Raw genomic sequence first — 21,287 nt, 5'->3', positions numbered from 1 at the left:
GGTTGGCTGGTTGGCTGGCTGGTTGGTTGATTTGTTGGCTGACTGGCTGGCTGGTTGGTTGGTTGGTTAGCTGGCTAGTTGGTTGGTTGGTTGATTGGCTGGCTGGCTGGTTGGTTGGTTGGTTGGTTGGCTGATTAGTTGACTGGCTGGCTTATTGGTTGGCTGATCAGTTGGTTGGTTAGCTGGCTAGTTGGTTGGTTGGCTGGCTGGTTGGTTGGCTAGCTGGTTGGTTACTTGGTTGCTTGGCTGGCTGGCTGATTGGTTGCTTGGCTGGTTAGTGAGGTTCTAATGCCTCTAGCTCCACCGTTACTACCATCATCTCTGTTTCGTACCATCATTACCACCACCAGCATAACTCCTGTGCTAATATCAGTGCTAATACCACTGTTGCACTATCTCCACTATTACCATCACCACCACCACCATCACTACTACTACTGTTGGTACAGCTACCACCCAGCATCACTTTAGCATTGTTGGTCACTATTTCCATCTACATCCTCTACTATTGCTTGCATCCATATTGCCATCACTGCTACCACCACCACCACCAGCATCATCACCATAAACATCATCTACACCACTACAACTGCTAGCTCACTTGCTGCTACCACTATAATCCAACTAGCATCATTTCATGATTATCTTCACATTACCAGTTAAATTTATGGGATAGAGAGCTTAAAGCAGAAATAATGTCTAAAATCAAGTGTCCTTAAAATAAGCTTAATGAAGAGAAAAGTTTTGGTTAACAAGAAGGAAGATGGCCACTGGGTGGTGGTGGTGGTGTATCCTATTTCCATCTAAGGAATGGCTATGCTCAGTACACAGGAAAAGAGTAGAGAAGAAAGTCACATAGTGTAGTCAATGTAAGTTATGGATGCACATGAGGCACAGTTAACAGGCTAACAGTGAAGAAGAACTTTGTATGTAACAGACACCCAGGAGTAGTCAGTTGTGTGTATGTGTATATATATATATATATATATATATATATATATATATATATATATATATATATATTATATACTACACCCCCGTGAAGGCACATGGCCCAGTGTCACAATCATGAAGTAGTGAGTTCAGTTCCTGGACCAGGCTGTGTTTTGTGTTCTTGAACAAGACACTTTATTTCATGTTGCTCTTGTTCACTCAGCTGTAGAAATGAGTTGCAATGTTACTGGTGCCAAGCTGTATTGGTGTTTGCCTTTCCCTTGGATAACATCAGCGGCATGGAGAGGGGACTGCTGGTCTTCCCTAAACAATCTTACCTGGACTAGTGCCTTGGAAGGGGACTTTTTAGGTGCAATCCTGTGGTCATTCATGACCAAAGGGGTCTAAACTACACTCACACTCTCAGTTGAAGGGTGTCTTGTCTTGTGAGTTAGTGACTTCACTAAGTGCTACATGAAAATTACGCAGTACACTCTGTGAAGTGGTTAGTATTAAGAAAGCTACCTTACTGTAGAAACCATGCCAAAGCAGACATTGGTGCTTGGTGCATTCCTCTGCCTCACTGGCTCCTGTCAAATCATCCAACCCATACTGGCATAAGAAAGAGACATTAAACAACAATGACAAAGCAGCAATAAAGAAAGACAACAATAAAAGCTAGAAGTACAAGAAAAGAGTGGTTAGGCCCAGTGTTTGTAAATTTTAGAAACATGGAATTTTTGAAGGATACAATGTCCAGACAGTTAACAACCAATGTAGTTTATTTTATTCTATTTTTTAACAATTCTGAGTATGAAAAAAATGTTTTCAAAAGCCATAGGTGCTGTAGAGGACAAAATATATAAACAGTATAAGATCATAGACTTTGCAATCCCCTATGATAACAGAGTAGATATCAAAGAAATTTTTTTAAAAACTGAAAGATAACAAAATCTAGCCAGAGAACTGAAGAGATTGTGGAAAACTAAGACAACAATTATTCCTATAGTAATTGGTATACTTGGCATAACACCCAAACTGCTACTTAAGAGGCAGATAGTGGAATTGAAACTCATTTTGTCAATCTGCAGAAAAGTACCTTCTTATATTCTGCAAGAGTCCTAAGAAAGATTCTTGGGATTCAAGGAGACTTGTTGTCATCAAACCTTAAGATAGTATACCTAGCTTCATGATGGTGGTGGTGATAGTGGTTTCAAATTTTGGTACAAGGCCAGCAGTTTTAGGGTAGATGTTAATCAATTACATTGACCCCAGTGTACAGCTAGTATTTCTTTTATTGACCTCAAAAAGATGAAAAGCAAAGTTGACCTTGACTAATAATAATAATAATCCTTTATACTGTAGGTACACAGCCTGAAAATTTGGGGAGGGGCCAGTCAATTACATCAACCCCAGTACTTAACTTTTATTGAAACTTGAAAGTTTATCAACTCCAAAAGGATGAAAGGCAAAATCCACCTCTGCAGAATTGGAAGTGAGAACATAATGATGATTGAGATGCTGTTAAGCGTTTTGTTTGGCATGCTAACGGTTCTGCCAGGATAATAATAATAATAATAATAATAATAATAATAATAATAATAATAATAAATTTTATAAAGAGATTTTTTTTTTTTTACGTGCAGACATCAGTTTTTTTTCATAAACCTCATCCGTTTGCATCTTTAGATGCAAAGACTTGTCCCTTGACATCTTTGGTTGAGACTTGGGTACAGCTTGTATAAATTAAAGCAAAGGCAGTCAGTTCTTTCCCCCTACAGAATATAAGACCAGGTATGATCAAGTTGGCCAATACTTACACTGGAACATATGCTGTCACTATGATATCCCACACCCTAAAAACTGGTATGAACACCATCCAGAGCCAATCACTGAGAGAGAGAATGTTACCATCCTATGGGATTATAGAATATATACAAACAGGCAAATAAATGATAACAGGCCACATATCATCATCAAAGATCTAAGACAAAAAACATGCCTGTTAATTGATATGACAGTGCCTGATGATAGAAACATCTCAGCAAAGGAATTTTAAAACTATTGAAATATAAGGACCCTGAGATTGCGATATCTAAGACGTGGCAATTAAAAACCACGTTATTGTAGGTGCCCTGGGAATGATCAAAAAAGGTAGTGACAAATTTTTTGACCAGATCTCTGGGAAACCAGCCATCTATGAAACTCAAAAAATTGTGTTGACATCAACTGCCTACAGTCTCAGGAAGTTTCTCTCCATCTAATATGTACATACCTTAGGTCTCTGGTTGAGACCCAGTCAGAAGATGAAATAGAATACCTATCAATTGGAAAATAATAGTAATAATAATGATGATGATGATCATGATAATGATAATGTTTCTATTATTTGCCTCCACGGCAAAGGATGAAAGTGACATTACAAAGACAGACATAAAGTGTAGGAGTTTAAATATAATGATAATAATAAATGCCACAGGCAGTAGCTCTTGATTTTAACAGATTGGGAGTGCTGCCATGTACGTTTTTTGTCTTGGTATGAAAGATGGGCTACAGCAAATATTCTGCTCAATACCACAGATTTGCCTGTCACTTGTTTGACCATAACCAGTTGAGCATGTCCCTTAGTGGCTGACAATATGTGCATTTCTGATCATGAGCAGAAGTAGTTGGGGAACATCATAACCATGTGTTGCAAAAATTTCTTTGGGATTTGAATAATTCACCTCTGGAAATATCCTTAAACAAACCTTATTCAGGGACCTATTGAGTGGGATGGGCTACTTGACCTGAAGAAAATTCTAACTGGGCTCCACCTGTAAGATCATGCACTGTTTATCTTGATGTGAGATCACCATGTCAAGCACATTTGGTTGTGATGCATGTGCTGGATGTACCCTTATCAGATAGGTAGTCATAATGGGTATATTGGACTTCGTATGTTTATACCCCAGTGTCACGTTGATGGCATGCACTGCTCTCTTACTCAGTAATAATAATAATAATAATAATGATAATAATGGTTTCAAAGTTTGGCATAAGGCCAGCAATTTTGGAGCAGTGGGTAATAATAGTAATAATAATTCTTTTTACTGTTGGCACAAGGCTTGGATTTTTGTAGGGAGGGGCACAATTGATCTTATCAACTCCAGTACTTGACTGGTACTTAATTTATCTTACTTTCTAATAATAATAATAATAATAATAATAATTAGGTTGGTGGTGATGGTGACAGTGAATACTTGGTCTTTGTGTATGGAAGTGATAATACTGATTGATGTAAATATGACCGCCAGTAATAACTTCCTCCACCACTACCACCACCACCATCTCCACTATTATCACCAATGCTTATAAACAGGTCACCAATTTATGAAAATATTGTAATATAAATACACCTGTATCATTATGTGGACTGGGCTTCCTCTTACAAATTATAGCTTAAATTTAATGATGTAAAAATAAAAAAATAACAACATCCTCCTTGCTTTCTACCCTTTATGATTGTTTTACATAGGTAAAACAGGAAGTGGATTTAATGGGAGATAATTAAACCCAAGAGGCTTTTTTTTTTTTTTATGAATTACTATTAATTTCATTCATTTTCATTTTGCATCTGCTTTCCACTCTGGCAGGGATTGGATGGTTTGATGGTTTGTCATGATGTGCTACCAATTTTGTCACTCAGCTTCAAAGTTGTTCCACCTGCTAGAAATAGCAGCCAAATCTCAATCAGATGATTCATTAAAAAATTGAAGGACATACTATCTGAAGGAACAAGTGTATGATAGGAAGAAGGTAGGAGTATGTAGGGGTGGACTGGGAAGGGAGTAATTGAAAATAACAGAGGTGGCCAAAGGTAAAGAAGGATAGATGGATATAAAGAGCAAGTATGATAGAAAAACAAGGCAAATTGGGAGTGAAGTAAGTAGCAGTGATGGGGGCAGTGATTGGTAATAGTAAAAGTGGGCAAAGGTAGGGGTAGGTGATGAAATAAAGGTACAAGTAGTGGTGGGACTGGAGGTAAGGAAATAGATGAGGTTCACAGGAGAGAGAGTTGTTTGAGAACACAGCTGGGTTGCTAGGATTTAGTGTGTGTGTGTGTGTGTGTGTGAATGCTGGTAAGAAAGCCCCAAAATAAACACTGTTCTTTGACACAAAAAATTCTGCCTACCTATCACCTTAAAATTATTCCAAGTAAAAGTGTGGTTGTCCTTGCATACAAACTAGTCCCCTGCAACTCTCTCCAGCTGAGCATCCCTAATCTCACAGGCTCGTAAGTGCTGTGCCACATAAAAAGCACCCATACCAGTGCTGCATAAAAGTACCCAGTACACTCTGTAAAGTGGTTGGTGTTAGGAAGGACATCCAGCTGTAGAAACCATGCCAAAACAGGGAGCCTGAACAGCCCTTCAGCTGGTCAGCTCCTGTCAAACCGTCCAACCCATGCCAGCATGGAAAATAGACTTTAAATGATGATGATTGTGTTGAATAGTAGTGGTAATAGTAGTTTCAAATTTTGGGACAAGGTCAACAATTTCAGGGCTAAGTCAACTGCATCAACCCCTGTACTTGGCTGGTACTTATTTTATTGACCCCAGAAGGATGAAAAGTAAAGTTGGCCTTGACAGTATTTGAACTCGGAACATAAAGATGGACGACATGCTGCAAAGCATTTTGCCCGTCATGCTAATGGTTCTGTCAGCTCACCACCTTAATAGTAGTAGTAATAATAAACAACAACATCATCATCATCATCGTTTAACGTCCGCTTTCCATGCTAGCATGGGTTGGACGATTTGACTGAGGACTGGTGGACCAGATGGCTACACCAGGCTCCAATCTGATTTGGCAGAGTTTCTACAGCTGGGTGCCCCTCCTAACGGCAACCACTCCGAGAGTGTAGTGGGTGCTTTTACGTGCCACCGGCATGAAGGTCAGTCAGGCGGTACTGGCAACGGCCACAACAGTAAATAATCGTTTCTACTTTTGACACAAGGCCAGCAGTTTTAAGGAGAGGGGCAAGTCAATCACATCAACCTCATTACTCACCTGATTCTTATTTTATCCACCTCCAAAAGTATGAAAAACAAAGTTGAGCTTGGCAGGATTTTGAACTCAGAATGTGAAACCAGGCAAGATACTGTTAGATATTTTGCCCAGTGCGTTAATGTTTCTGCCAGCTTGCTCTATTAACAGTGGTAAATAATGATAAATATAACAATTTTTGTGTTGTTGACACTCCGTAGGTTACGACGTTGAGGGTTCCAGTTGATCTGATCAATGGAACAGCCTGCTCATGAAATTAACATGCAAGTGGCTGAGCACTCCACGGACACGTGTACCCTTAACGTAGTTCTCGGGGATATTCAGCATGACACAGTGTGACAAGGCTGACCCTTTGAATTACAGGCACAACAGAAACAGGAAGTAAGAGTGAGAGAAAGTTGTGGTGAAAGAGTACAGCAGGGTTCGCCACCATCCCCTGCCGGAGCCTCGTGGAGCTTTAGGTGTTTTCGTTCAATAAACACTCACAACGCCTATGCAAAACAGCAATAACAATAGTAGTAATAACCCTTTCTACTAAAGGCACAAGGCCTGAAATTTGAAAAGAGTGGACTAGTCAATTACATCAACCCCAGTGCTCAACTGGTACTTATTTTATCGACCCTGACAGGATGAAAGGCAAAGTTGACCTCAGCAGAATTTGAACTCAGAACATAAAGACAGATGAAATGCCACTAAGTATTTTGCCTGGCATGCTAACAATTCTGCCAGCTCACGGCCTTAACAACAGTAGTAATAATGATAATGTATATTAGTGGTCAGTTAATACAAAATTATATTATACTAATTGAATAATACAATGCAGGGTTCTTTGTTTCTAGTTCTCCATATATAACTGTGATTCTCAACCATTTTTTGACGAGGGACGAGAGACATCTTTGATTCCTATTTTACTCAGGGGAGGGGTACCCTCATAGCCATTCAATGTCTAAAAACTCCTATTATGTTTTTATGATTAAATGTTAATAAGGAATTGTATACAAAAATGTTTAAATATTTTGTGGACTGTAAAAATATAAGCAGTTTGTTGTTTGATACATTGGAAGATTGTTACTTCACTTTGAAACAATAGGAAGGGCATTCAGTCATAGGAAAACTCTTCTCCCAGCATAGTATTGTCTGACCCATACAAACATGGAAAAATAGGTGGTGGTGGAGGAAGTGGAGGAGGAGAAGGGAGTGAAGCAGCAGCAGCAGTAATCTAAGCACAACTAAAAACTGTGCTTTCCATTGTTTTTATTTGCAATTATGTGGACTGTATTTTCCATCAATTTTACACTGTCCATCAATTTTTCAGAACAAGTTTCCTCTCCAATCTTGATTATGTCATTTCTTTATATATGAAATATGCCATCAATAACTTCTTACAACAAGTTGTTTTGTTTGTTTGTTTTTTTCCACTCTTCTTTCATCTCCATTGTATTACTTCCGTTTATATGTTGACTTGATTTCTATTAAAGTAGAAAATGCTAATATTTCCTGTTTATGTTGTGTTTCCTGTTTCAGGTAAATGGGATAGTTGTCCTTGATGAAAGTATCAAAGCTATCCAGAAGATAATTGACAATGTCACCGATTCATTGCAGCTAATTCTAGCTCATCCAAAACAGGTTGGTTGGCAGCTTCTTTAATTGTGTAACAGAATTCAAAGATGAAAAGAGAATAAACAAAAAGAATTAAAAAAAAAACCTTGTGTGTCTCAGATGTTTTAAGTAATTATTCAAGACAAATCAAGCTTCTTTGCTCTCAGGAAGCTTGATGTGTTGGTTTCAGTGAGAGACATTCCTGAAAAGGAAGAGTTTTAAAACAAACTGTATGATAAGTGATAGTAAATCTATTAAAAAAAAAAAAATAAAATAAAAAAAACATGGTTGTGTGGTTAAAAAGCTTTGCTTTACAACCAATTGGTTTCAGGTTCAGTTCCACTGAGCAGCACTTTGCGCAAGTGTCTTCTACTAAAGCTCCAGGCCAGGCAATGCCTTGCGGGTGAATCTGGTAGATGAAAACCATATAGAAGCCTGTCGTGCGTGTATGTAATATGTGTGTGTGTGTGTGTGTGTGTGTATATATATATATATATATATATATATATACAGGGGTTGGACAAAATATTGGAAACACCTAGCATCATAGCATCATAATTTTGAAATATCTATAAAACCATCAAAAGCTTGTTTATTTTAAAGTTTTTTTTATATATTATTAGTGTTGCTTAATATGTTTTGCTAAAATTGCTGTTTCTTTTCAGATATCATCAGAAAAAGATAATTAAAATTCATTAAAATGACAGATCTATCAGACTTTCGATAGGTGCGCATATGGCAGGTCCTAGCATAATGAAAACAGCCGAAATGTTTGGTGTGTCAAGAAGTACTGTCTCAAAAGTAATGACAGCCTATGAGAAAGAAGGAAAAACCTCCTCATCGAAACAAAACTCTGAAAGAAAACCAAAACTTTCAGATAGGGACTGTCAGACTCTTACACGATTTGTTAGAAAGTATCACAAAAGTACAGCTCCCAAAATTACTGCAGAGCTTAATGACCACCTTCAGAACCCAGTTTTCACAAAAACTTTGCCTGGAGCTGCACAAAGCCAGATTTCATAGGAGGGCTGCAATAAAAAAACCACTACTTTCAAAAACAAATGTTGCAAAGTGTTTAGAGTGGAGTAAAAACCTATAGAATTGGTCCCTAGAGCAGTGGAAGAATGTTATTTTCTCAGACGAGTCATCCTTTACCTTATTTCTGACCACTGGCTGAGTATACGTGTGGAGACAGCCAAAAGAAGTATTTGACCCAGACTGCCTTCTTCCAACTGTTAAACATGGAGGAGGATCTGTGATGATCTGGGGGGGACTATATCTATTTCCCTTCATGGCAGAAATAGTCAAGACTATTTAAGCATTTTATCTGATCAAATTTATCCTATGGTTGTGGAACTGTTTCACCAATTCACACAGCTAAAGTTGTTACTGAATGACACGGGGAACATTCTAGTGAAGTTGAACATCTTATCTGGCCACCACAGTCCCCAGATCTCAATATTATTGAACATTTATGGTGCATTTTAGGAAAACAAGTAAGGAGCTGATATCCTCCACCATCATCACTACAAAAACTAGAGACTGTTTTAGCTGAAGAATGGACAAAATTTCCTTTGGAAATAATTCAAACTTTGTATGAGTTCATACCTCGTAGAATTCAAGCAGTAAATACTGCAAAGGCAGTCCTAAAATCAATTTGTTTGAAATTTTAAGGTGTTTCCACTATTTTGTCCAACCCATGTATATATATATATATATATATATATATATATATATATATATATATATATATATATATATATATATATATATACATATATATATATATGTGTGTATATATATATATATATATATATATATATATATATATGTACGTATATTTGTCTATATCCCTGTAACTTAGCAGTTCAACAAAAGAAGCCAATAGAATAGTACAAGACTTAAAAATAAGTACTAGAGTTGATTTGTTTGACTAAACCCTTGACAGTGATACCCCAGCATGGCCGCATTTCAATTACAGAAACAAGTAAATGATAAATGATATATGAATAAATAAAACTTGTGGTATTTAATTATATAATTTTATTGTCTAAATGTAAGTCAAACCAGGATAAACTTCATCATTTAGAAGCTGACAGAAATGTCAGAGCATAAAAACATAAATGCTTTGCAGTATTTCTTTCAATTCCTTATGTTCTGAGTTCAAATCCTGTTGAAGTTAACTTTGTCTTTCATTCTTTTGAGCTTGATAAAATAAAGTACCAGTCACATACTGAGGTCAGTGTAATCGACTAAACCCCCTTCCTCTAAGTTTCAGGTCTTGTGCCTAAATTAGTAACAATAAAAGTGATTTTCAAATTTAGTAGGGTGGAGGACAAAATACTCTGTATATTGATAACATTTCTGATTCATTGCAGCTAATCCTAGTTCATCCAAAATAGATTGGTTGGCAGCCTCTTTAATTATGTAATAGAATCCAAAGATAAAAAAATTAAACAAAAAGAATACAAAAAACCTTTTGTGTTTTGGATGTTTTAAGTAAATAGTCAAGCTTTTCTGCTTTAACACTTTCGATACCAACCTGGCTGAAACTGGCTCTGGCTGAAACCGGCTCTGGCTGAAACCGGCTCTGGCTCTATGGTACAAATGTCTTTTTTCATAAGTTTCAAATTAAAATCTTCCACCAAACCTTAGTCACAAATTATGTTCCTAACACTAACTGAATGATAACTAAGTTATTTTACTAAATTCTTTGTTATATTTAAAATAATTGAATGAAACACAGAGCATCTCAAAATAAATATGGAAACGAAAGGGTTAAGGAAGCTTGATGTCTTAGTTCAAATCCCATGGTGACTGGCTTGATTTTTGTCCTTTTGAGAGTTGACAAAATTAATGGCTGATAACAACTGGGGTCAATTTCAATAATGTATTCCCCAATATTTGAATCATTGTGGTTTTGTTAAAAATCAATATTATTTATTAAGAAATAACTCAATTTATGATATCCTGTTTTCTACCCTATCAATTTTTTTTCTTTTATCTTTTTTGTTTTAGGCTATTGGTTGTCGGAGTTTGTCCAGTTGTTCCAATATTTCTGCTGCAGAGGATATCCAAACCCTGAAGGAACGTATTAAACTGCTATTGACTGAATTAGATCATAAAGAGAAAGTGAATCGAGAAAGAAACTCTGCTCCCAATCTCCTCTCTTCTTCTTCTTCTACACCATCAAATCACTCGTCGTCTTGGTTAGCACCCTCCCCTAACCGAACTGAACATCGGCCATATTATGATGACTGGGAAAAGAATCTAGAGTCTATTAAACTTGGGGAAGATGAATTTGTAGTATAGCTGCAAATGACTAAAGCAGAGTCTATAGTAGAGATGATATGTAATATCATTTATTATTTTCATAACTTATTAAATAAAACGCAGGACGTGCCTGATATTATTTTCTGGAAGTCCTTAAAAGGTTTTATTTTTGCATTTTATTTTTATTTTACTCCTTCCCTACCCTTCATCCCATCCATGGTACATTGGATGAAGTTTTTGAGAAATATTGTTATAGATATATGAGTAGTGAACTATTGATGTATTTTTGTTTTCTGTTTGTTTTGTTTTGTTTGATTTTTTTCACTGAATGTTTTTTACTGCACACAATTTCATAATTAGACAACATTAGTTAATGAAATTATTCCTCCACCAGCTGCTAGCCAACATTGAACCTGCTTCTTCAGCTACAGTTGACCAATGCCTTATTCCTTAGATCATGCTAATTTCCTTAAAACATTGTCACTAACAACAGTTAACCAGCTTTTTAAATAATGGCCGTTTCCTGATTAATCAACTTTGTATGTTTATGAGTGTGCATATATGTATGCATATGTGTGTGTATGTATGTATGCATGTATGCATATATGTACATGTATGTATGTGTGCATGATATGCCAGTCATAAATTGTTTTACTGTCTACGGAAAATATATTAAACTAAACCAAATACTGTCATCATTTTGACATTTAAATCTAAAAGAAAAAAGTGGAAAAAAAAGGAAAGAACCCCAAATATTGTTGTGCTTTATTTATATATTTATTTTATTCAACTAATCTTTTGTTAAATGCAAAAGCTGATCAAATCCACTTAAATCCACCTGAATTTTTAACTCCATGCCATCTAAAATTTATTTTATGTGACGTCTCCATGCCTATGTCTCTCTCTAATCTCAATTTTATCTGATTCTATTGCTGAGACAACCAAGGAATCAGTATACCTGTGATAATTAGTCAACATGTTCTTGGAGGAGCTTTTCTTTTTCTTTTTAGTAAAAAATATCATGTTGTCCATTTTGTGATTGTTGTAATTGTTGTTGCTGTTGAAAACAGTATAAAATTATCAATAATTCAATACAATAATTAATTTCTCATTTCAACTAACTGATTTCCAATTGCAGTTGTTTGCCATCTAGTTTTAATAATTTCACTGTTATTGTAGTTTATGTATCAGAGAAGCTTCTTATATGAAGCTTGTCTTGATTTCATGGGTGTAATTTATGGAAAGCTCGCTAATAACCCTTCATTATCTTCATCAGAGTGCATCCTATATAAGTTATCCTGCTGATCCTGCTGTCTATGTGAAGCATGAAATATCCTTATGTAATGGCTGTGAATATCTCACATGAATACAATAACATTGGTTCATATCTCTCCCTACTCCTCTCTACATGCATACCTTCTCTCTCACATACACACATATATCTTTTGTTTCTATCTCTCTCTCTCTGCCATCTTACATCATCTCATATTCTCTCACACTCATTTCACATATAATTCATAAGTTAATTGTGCTCTACAGCTGTTTCAATAGAGTAAAAACATTATTGTATATATAATTGCATAATTAGCATAATTAATTTAAAAGTTATAAGCTAATGATTCTCCTGAAGAAATGGCTAACCCATCATTTTAAAATTAACTAATTATGTATGTTCAGTACATAATTATATAAATGATAATGTTTTTACACTATTGAAATAGCTACATGAAATTTATGCTTTTCTGATTTTTATTCTAATTATGTTGCTCTCAACTTTTTTAGCTGATTCTATAGAAACATGCAAATGTATTCCACCAGGATTTACTGCATTTTAACAATGTATTATTGGGTTTTTTAATTACTGTGCATATACTTTATGCTGTTTATATATCAATACAGATATCTAAGTACTTCATTCTCTCTCTCTCTCTCTCTCAATATATATATATATATATATATATATATATACATACATACATACAGATGTGTGTGTTAAGTCTATCTTTTAAAGCTAATTTAAGATGACAAGGTCTTGAAGTTTATATGTATACGTGTGTGTGTGTGTGTATGCGCGCACAGGCATGTATGTATTCAAACACACTGAAACTTACTTGTCTTCACTAGGCTCATGCATGTGCATGCATACACACACACACATACACACACACACACACACAAACACATACACAGAGAAAGAGAGACAGATATAACATGAAAGAGTAAGGAAGAAAAAAATTGTGAGAGAGTACCATGTGTGACACACATACACACATACTTGTACTATTAACCCTCTGCTTCTTATTTATAACTGTTAGTGTGGGTTGGGTAGGTCTAAAGTGAGTGATCTCCAGTTATCTCTGTCCTTTGCTATTCACTGACCACCACCATTTAGTCAACCATGTAACCCAGTGGCACACTTTTGTTTCTCTAAAAACGAGACAACACAATATAAACATGCTTCATTTCAAGTTAAACCACATATAGTTGTTAAATAGAATGTAATAGATGGAAGATGGAAGACACGAGAATTTTTATTGATCACTACAATTGTTTCGACTCATCTAGCATCGATCCCTTGCAGGTGGGATACTATACAACTGATTTTGGTGTATCTCTCAGTGTAGATGTGTCTCCTCAGGTGATTTCAAGAGGCATCTCATTCAAATAAACTTTGTTTTGCAAGATTTCTTCTTATTTTTCATATATAGAAATGGCAAATTAAGGAATACAGCTTCATTCTTATAGAAGATCCATAACAAATATCAGATGCAAAAAGAAATACTTTTTGCACTATATTGTGTATTTGTTATTTTTTGTATCTGATCTTTATGAATTTTCTAGATCTCTATAACAAGATGACACAATATAAACATGCTTCGTTTCAAGTTAAACCACATATAGTTGTTAAATAAAATGTAAATGAACAAAATTATGGTTTAATTCATTAAAAAAAATTCCACACACACACACATATGCATAGACAGTCTGAATTTTTCATTTGTTTCTGTTTATAATTTTAAAATAACTTATGAAATTCAAATTCAAAAAGTAAAAAAATGTCCGTGCATATGCACAGCCTGGATTGAAGCACATCATGTAACTGGTCATACCAGGTGGTTATGGGATATGCTAAAAACAACAGCTAAATCTTCCTTAAATCACACACTTTAAAAACAAATTGTTGGCATAATCATATGAATTCCTGTATTTAGAACACAAATTTGCAAATCTTTTCTGAAAATTCTAAAAAATGAAAAAAGTTATGAGAGGTTATATGGGGTATTTAAACCAGAATTTTGCCTGGAAATGTTTTTCAGCTTGTATGTGAGAGTAAACAAATGTTGATAGAATAAGTAACTTTTTTCTTAATTTTATAATGCATTATTGAAAAATCAGAGATTAAATATTCTAAATTTGAACAATTTCATGAGACACAGGCTAGCAATCACTGGTATAACTAATTGTAATAATAAATTAATAATGAGCTTACTGTATACATTGGTCAGGTGCATTACAACTCATCAAAAAAGTGTGAAAGAGAAGACAGAAAGCAGCAACAAATCAAGTAAAGAAAGACAGTAATGAAAGCTAAAAGTACATCTGTGTTTCTGAGGATAAAACTCAAAAAGACAGAAAAGTGAACAATAAAAGAACAAAGGGTGTATAGGCATGTTAGCTGTAGTGTTGGTGAATTTTGGGAAGCATCAGATTTTTTGAAAGATGCAGTATCCTGCCTAATAGCTAACAACTATCATGGAATGTTAGCCATCAGGAATTGCAAGAAATCATAATCATATCCCTTTCCACTATAGGCCTGAACTATTGGGGTGAGGGAAGCAAGATGATTACATCAACCCCAGTGCACAACTGGTATCGGCTCTGAATGGATGAAAGGCAAAGTTGGCCTCAGCAGAATTTGAACTCAGAATGTAAAGACCGACAAAATGCTACTAAACATTTTGCCTGGCATGCTAACATTTCTGCCAGCTTGCCACCTTAACCATAACAATCATATTGATTTCAAATTTTGGCACAAGGCCAGCAATTTTGTGGGGAGAAGGTAAGTTGATTACATTGACCCAGTGTGCAACTGGTACTTATTTTACCAACTTCAATAAGAGGAAAGGCAAAGTGGACTTTGCAGAAGTTGAACGCAGAATGTGAAGACAAACAAAATGCCACTAAACATTTTACCCAGTGTGCTAACGATTCTCCCAGCTCACTGCCTTAACCATAACAGTCATATTGCCAGTCATTTGGCTCTTAATTGGGTAAAAAAAAAATTCTCTAAAAATTAATAAAATTCTGTTGAGTCCTCCATTAGCATTCTATATTGAAAAACCAATGAGAACCACTATATCAGCAGCAAAATATTCCACAAATCATCTGTCTTGCTGGTGATCAATTGATAGAGTCATTGGAGCCTTCTGGTATTTGTTCCAATTCTCTGTGCTTTGGAGTTCAAATCTGAGGTCAGCTTTGCCTCTCATTTTTCTTGGGTCAACAAATGCAAACCAATCCAGAGTGATAGATTAGTAGAAATGTAAGAGTGTTGGACCAGATGCCTTGCAGTATTTATTCCAGCTCTTTTTGTTTTGATTTCAAATCTTTGTATGGCTTACTTAATCCATTGCCTGGTTAATACAACCACTTGGCACCTTGAACACCTTTAATAGAAACAACTCTGTTGCATGCATATAGGCCCAGTCTCAAAGATCCTATAAAGGGTCATAGGCACTGCTTTTTATCTTGATTAAAACATTTGAAATAGTGAGGTGGGGAGGGTTACCACATTGGATAATATAATCTTTGATACTCCTCAAAACACTGGATGATCATGGCTGGAATGTCTTAAAAACCTAGTCTTGCTTTATTAGCACTGACAACAGCAACAACTATCATCTCCTTATACAAACTAACAATTCACTAGAAACAACAACCAAATCTTCCTGAAACCAAACCTCACCATCTTAAACAAAGATACTCCTAAAAAGACAGTGGTTAGGGCAGCGGTCATAGGATCGCAGTTTCGATTCCCAGACCGGGTGTTGTAAGTGTTTATTGAGCGAAAACACCTAAAGCTCCACGAGGCTCTGGCAGGGGATGGTGGCGAACCCTGCTGTACTCTTTCACCACAACTTTCTCTCACTCTTCCCGTTTCTGTTGTGCCTGTAATTCAAAGGGCCAGCCTTGTCACTCTGTGTCATGCTGAATATCCCCGAGAACTACATTAAGGGTACACGTGTGTGTGGAGTGCTCAACCACTTGCAAGTAAATTTCATGAGCAGGCTGTTCCGTTGATCGGATCAACTGGAACCCTCGTCTTCATAAGCGACGGAGTGCCAACAACATATATATATACAAACAGGATATTGGAAAAATTTTTGGTATAATTTATTCACCATTTCACATATTTTATTTAGTATCCAAAGCAGTAGGATATCAAGAGATATCTTACTCGTTTTTCCTACATATACAAATTTTGTAACTCCTATTCACAAATGATAAATGTAATGGTGAATAAATAGTGCCAAAAACTTTTCCCAGTTTTCTATTTTGATATATAATTACTCTGCAAAAATAATTTTCCAGTATTTTTCAACTCTTATGCATGCCTCACATAATTATAGCATCTACTTATGATTTTTGAGTACTGAAATATGCAGATGTACTTCCTGAAGACATAGCTTGGATTATAACCATGTCTACATACTACATATATCTATACACACACACACATATATAGTTAAAATGATAGAACCAAATAGTGATATTTTGAAATTGGTTTGGCTCCATTTATGTGGATACCCCAACAATAATTTCGAGTAGTTTGATATATTTGACTTGTCAAAAATTCTGGTACTATACACCATTTCTTAGCATAACACCAAATATATATATATGCATATATGGTGCAGTCTTCTGACTTGCCAGTTCCTATCAAACCATCCTCCCCATGTCAGCTGGGGAAACAGATGTTAAATGATGATGATATATATATATATCATTTAATATACACTATTCAAATACAAGCTACTTTTAGCTTCATGTTGTGGAATCACAATAATCAGCAGATTTAAGCGTCATGCTTTGTACCTCCAAGCAATCCATCTGGCTCATGTAGACAACATGGTTGGTCTTACTAGAGAAAGTGAGAAAGAACAAATAAAACCAGCTATGTTGTGCATTTAAGCCTGAATGATTGCTTAGAGGCACAAAACATATAATCTGCCCATTTATTGTGTTTCCACAGTATGAAACTAACCAAAGCTCATATATAAATATTGTTTATATTAAATGATATTTATCTCTCACTGGATGGAGTACATTTTTTGTTGAGCAGAACAATAAACTACATATATATATAATTGATAAAGGAAGCAGAAAATGGATTTAGTACAGATTTTTATTCAGCATGACAATTGTTTCAACCCATCCTGCATCTGTCCCATAGGGATAGGATATTGTACATCTTGTCATGTTGATGCACAATATTCTACCCCTATGAGTCGAAACTATTGTTGTGCTGAATAAAGATCCATGCTAAATCCATTTTCCGCTTCCTTCATCTATTATAAACTCAACAAGCACTGCGGATTTCCTGACATAGATCCAGTGAAAATTATATTGTTATTGTGGATAGCATCAGGTAGCCCAAATGGTGAATGTACTTTAACTCTTTTGTTACTGTATTTATTTTGAGATGCTCTGCGTTTCTTTCAATTACTTTAAATATAATAAAGAATTTAGTAAAATAACTTAGTTATCATTCAGCTAGTGTTAGGAACATAAATTGTGACTAAGATTTGGTGAAAGATTTTAATTCAAAACTTAGGAAAACAAGACATTTGTACTCAGAGCCAGAGCTGGTTTCAGCTGGGTTGGTAACGAAAGGATTAATTGACATACTAATAGACATATATCCAAAGTCCAAGTAATTACATATATATATATATATATATATATTAATATTAGTTAATAAATAATCGTATGGTATAGACCTGGTAATTTTCCGTTAAAACGTTCATTGGCTCTGTACATTGGGATTAATGAGAGAGATGGAAGATATGAGAATCTTTATTGATCACTACAATTGTTTCAACCCATCCAGCATCAATCCCTCACAGGTGAGATACTATACAGCTGGTTTAGGCATATCCCTTATTGTAGATGTGTTTCCTCAGGTGATTACAAGAGGTATTTCATTAAAATGAACTCTGTTTTACAAGATTTCTTCTTGGTTTTCATATATATAAATGGCAAATTAAGGAATACAGCTTTGTTCTTATAGAAGATCCATAGATCCATAACAAAGATCAGATACAAAAACACTTTTTCACTGTATTGTGTCTTTGTTTCTTTTCGTATCTGATTTTTGTTATGGAACGAAGCTGTACCCCTTAATTCATCATTTCTATATATGAAGACCAAGAAGAAATCTTATGAAGCAGTTTATTTTAATGAGATATCTCTTGAAATCACCTGAGGAAGCATCTGGTTTAAGTGCATCTAAGGATGCACTTGTATAGTATCCCACCTGTGAGGGATTGATGCCAGTTGGGTTGAAACATTTGTAGTGATCAATAAAGATTCTTGTATCTTCTGTGTCTCTCATTAATCACAAACATATATGTATGTATCTATCTATCTCTCTCTCTCTCTATATATATATATCTATATATATATATATATATATATATATATATACATATATGTATATTCACATATACATATATAAATATATATATGTGTATGTGTATATATATATATGTATTTATATATGTATATGTGAAATATATATATATATATATACATATATGTATATGTCAGTGCGTGTCTGTATATCATCATCATCATCATCATCGTCGTTTAACGTCCGCTTTCCATGCTGGCATGGTTTGGACGGTTTGACTGAGGACTGGTGAACCAGGCTCAATCTGATCTAGCAAAGTTTCTGCAGTTAGATGCCCAGTATTAATCATGTTCTATGGACACAAATGTGTCTCCTGAGGCCTGCTGGTGCCTTGCAAACCATTTGGCAAATGGAACAAGTTGAGGACTCGGTTTGCTTGAGGGCTTGTGGATCATTTACTATGTGTTTTCTTGAGTGGACGGCAAGGCCGTCTTTGCTTCATGCCACAAAACCAAGAAGGGAAAGGTTTCCATTTAGAGGAGCAGTGTTTTGTTTGCATGAAGTTGGTCCTGATGTTGGAGTCAACTTTGCTCAAATCTTTGAACTGAGGAAAAGCGGGACTAGCACCAGGTTCTGGATTCTATTGCCTATATATATGTGTGTGTAACAGCTGCTGGACTGGATAACATGCCACCTGAAGTTTGGAAAACAAGAAAATTGAATGATATTGTGTTAGGCTTCAACAATAAGGTCTACAATGGAGGCAATATGGACAAATGGGCAGAAGACTGCATACTCCCATTTCCCAAGAAAGGCAATTTGGGTCTCACAAAGAACTACAAAGGTATCATTCTTACAACCATCACTGCAAAAATTTATAATTCATTCCTACTCAACAGGATTGAATCAGAAATTAAGTTTTGAAAAGAAATTAAAATAGCTTCAGAAAGAATAGATTAACTGTTGGATTAATACTTACAGTTCATCATCTTCTGGAAGAAGTAAAATCCAGAAATCTTGAAGCAGTATTACTGTTTGTTGATTTCTCAAAGGCTTTTGATTCCATCATCATGGTAAAATGGAAAAAATACTACCAGTCTATGGTATCCCTGAATAAACAATAACAGCAATTATGATGCTCTATAACAATATCAAAGCCAGAGTACTCCAGCAGTACATACTAGCACCTTTTCTCTTTGTGATCACTCTGGGCTATGTCCTCAGAACATCACTTGACAATCTAAACATCCTCAGTTCCACACTCGCAAAAAGAAGATTGATTGAACATCTGGGCCAAAAGATAACCAATTTAGACTATGCTGATAATTTAGCCTTGCCCTCTGACACAATATCAAACTCCACTCAATTACACCACAGTCTAGAATTAGCTTCACATGATGTTGGACTACTTGTTAATTCTAGTAAAACCAAGTTCATTGCTCACAATCAGCAAAGATGCATCTCCAACCTCAGTGGAAAAAATAAGTGCTAGGGTTGGCATGTTTAACTAAAATTCTTAGGCAGTTCTTCAGCATGGTTGCAGTCTAAAAGACTGAAATAAATAAAAGATACATACACACATACATGTGCACACTTGTTTGTTTGTATGTATGTGTTTGTGCCTCCTTGTCTTGTTATTAAGCAATAATTGTATCCTCACCCTCACATAAGCAGTGTTGTTCATTTCTAATCTTCTGTGTAAACTGGTCTGGCCATGGGGAAATATTACCTTGTTTGGAAATAGAAGTTGGCAACAGGAAGGGTGTCCAGCCATAGAAAATTATCATTCAATGAATTCTATCTGACCCATGCAAGTGTGAAAAAGTGGACATTAAAATGAGGATGATGGTGATGATATATATCACAGATTTAGATAAATAAATGCTGACCACTAATGTGTGTTTGTTTAGGGATTTATTTGAATTAGTTTTTAGATAACAACAGAGAATCTAATTTACTTTTCATAGATTAAAACACATTTTAGCCAAGGTCTGTTGAACACTTCAACAATTTTCTCTATTCATAAGAATTAATTTTTTTTATTGCTATTGAAATACTTCTTATCAATTCCATTGGTAAAACTTTAAATGTACATTTGAGCAAAACCTATCATAATTTCCTATATATCCAATCTGCTAATGTTAGCTTACTATGTATGTAATTGTCTCTCTATCTTTTCTATAACTGTAACCTATCCTACCTACACAGTATCTGTCTGTCCATCCATCCATCTTAGCTGTTTTACTTCCAGTCATCCCTTGTATATATAAAGCCATTTTGCTATGAACACCCTTAATTTCTTCAACTTACCAGTCATAGAATTCTCTGAAGATTTCATTTTACAGCAGGTTTAACATTCAACAAACACTATTTCTTCTTCTGAAAACTGTATGAAAATCAATATCTTGTTTATGTGTATGAGTCATGTGTGTGTGTTTAAATCATGAACCATGTTTAAATTTTTCTCACAAAATACAGTCAAGTAACTTCTCAATTCAAATATATCTCAATAATCACTGTAAATTATTGACCAACCTTTAGAATTAATGATGTAGTATTAATTTATAATTAATTAATGATATATTTAAACTGTTGCGAAGTCAATGTAACTAGTAAAACTGTTTGGCACAACTTGTCATGCTTAATGTATTGTATTTTGTTCATCAATTCAGTATTGTTTAACCTATTTCTAGCTAGTTCTAACTAGTATAACAATTTTAGGAAAAATGAAAAAAAAAAAGCATTACTTTGGTAGAACTGTTTCATATATTGTGTGTATATTTAATAATTTAATACTACT

At 35.1% G+C, this 21,287-nt stretch overlaps 1 protein-coding gene across 5 annotated transcripts in view; it reads left to right on the top strand.

Annotated features, from left to right (window-relative positions):
* Nucleotides 1-11,020, top strand: part of LOC106878549 (uncharacterized) — a 319,929-nt gene extending 308,909 nt beyond the window's left edge. For all 5 annotated transcript variants that reach the window (XM_052977987.1, XM_052977982.1, XM_052977966.1 and 2 more), the window contains 2 exons: nucleotides 7,507-7,608; nucleotides 10,600-11,020. In XM_052977987.1, coding sequence (XP_052833947.1) covers nucleotides 7,507-7,608; nucleotides 10,600-10,893 — 396 coding nt within the window. In that variant the 3' untranslated portion in view covers nucleotides 10,894-11,020. The remainder of the gene's footprint in view (nucleotides 1-7,506; nucleotides 7,609-10,599) is intronic.
* The last annotated feature ends 10,267 nt before the right edge of the window (nucleotides 11,021-21,287 follow it).

Source organism: Octopus bimaculoides, chromosome 2, assembly GCF_001194135.2.
Source record: "Octopus bimaculoides isolate UCB-OBI-ISO-001 chromosome 2, ASM119413v2, whole genome shotgun sequence".
NCBI classification, from domain to species: domain Eukaryota; kingdom Metazoa; phylum Mollusca; class Cephalopoda; order Octopoda; family Octopodidae; genus Octopus; species Octopus bimaculoides.
The sequence above is the reverse complement of the archived record's forward strand: the minus strand, read 5'-3'. Positions and strand labels throughout refer to the sequence as shown.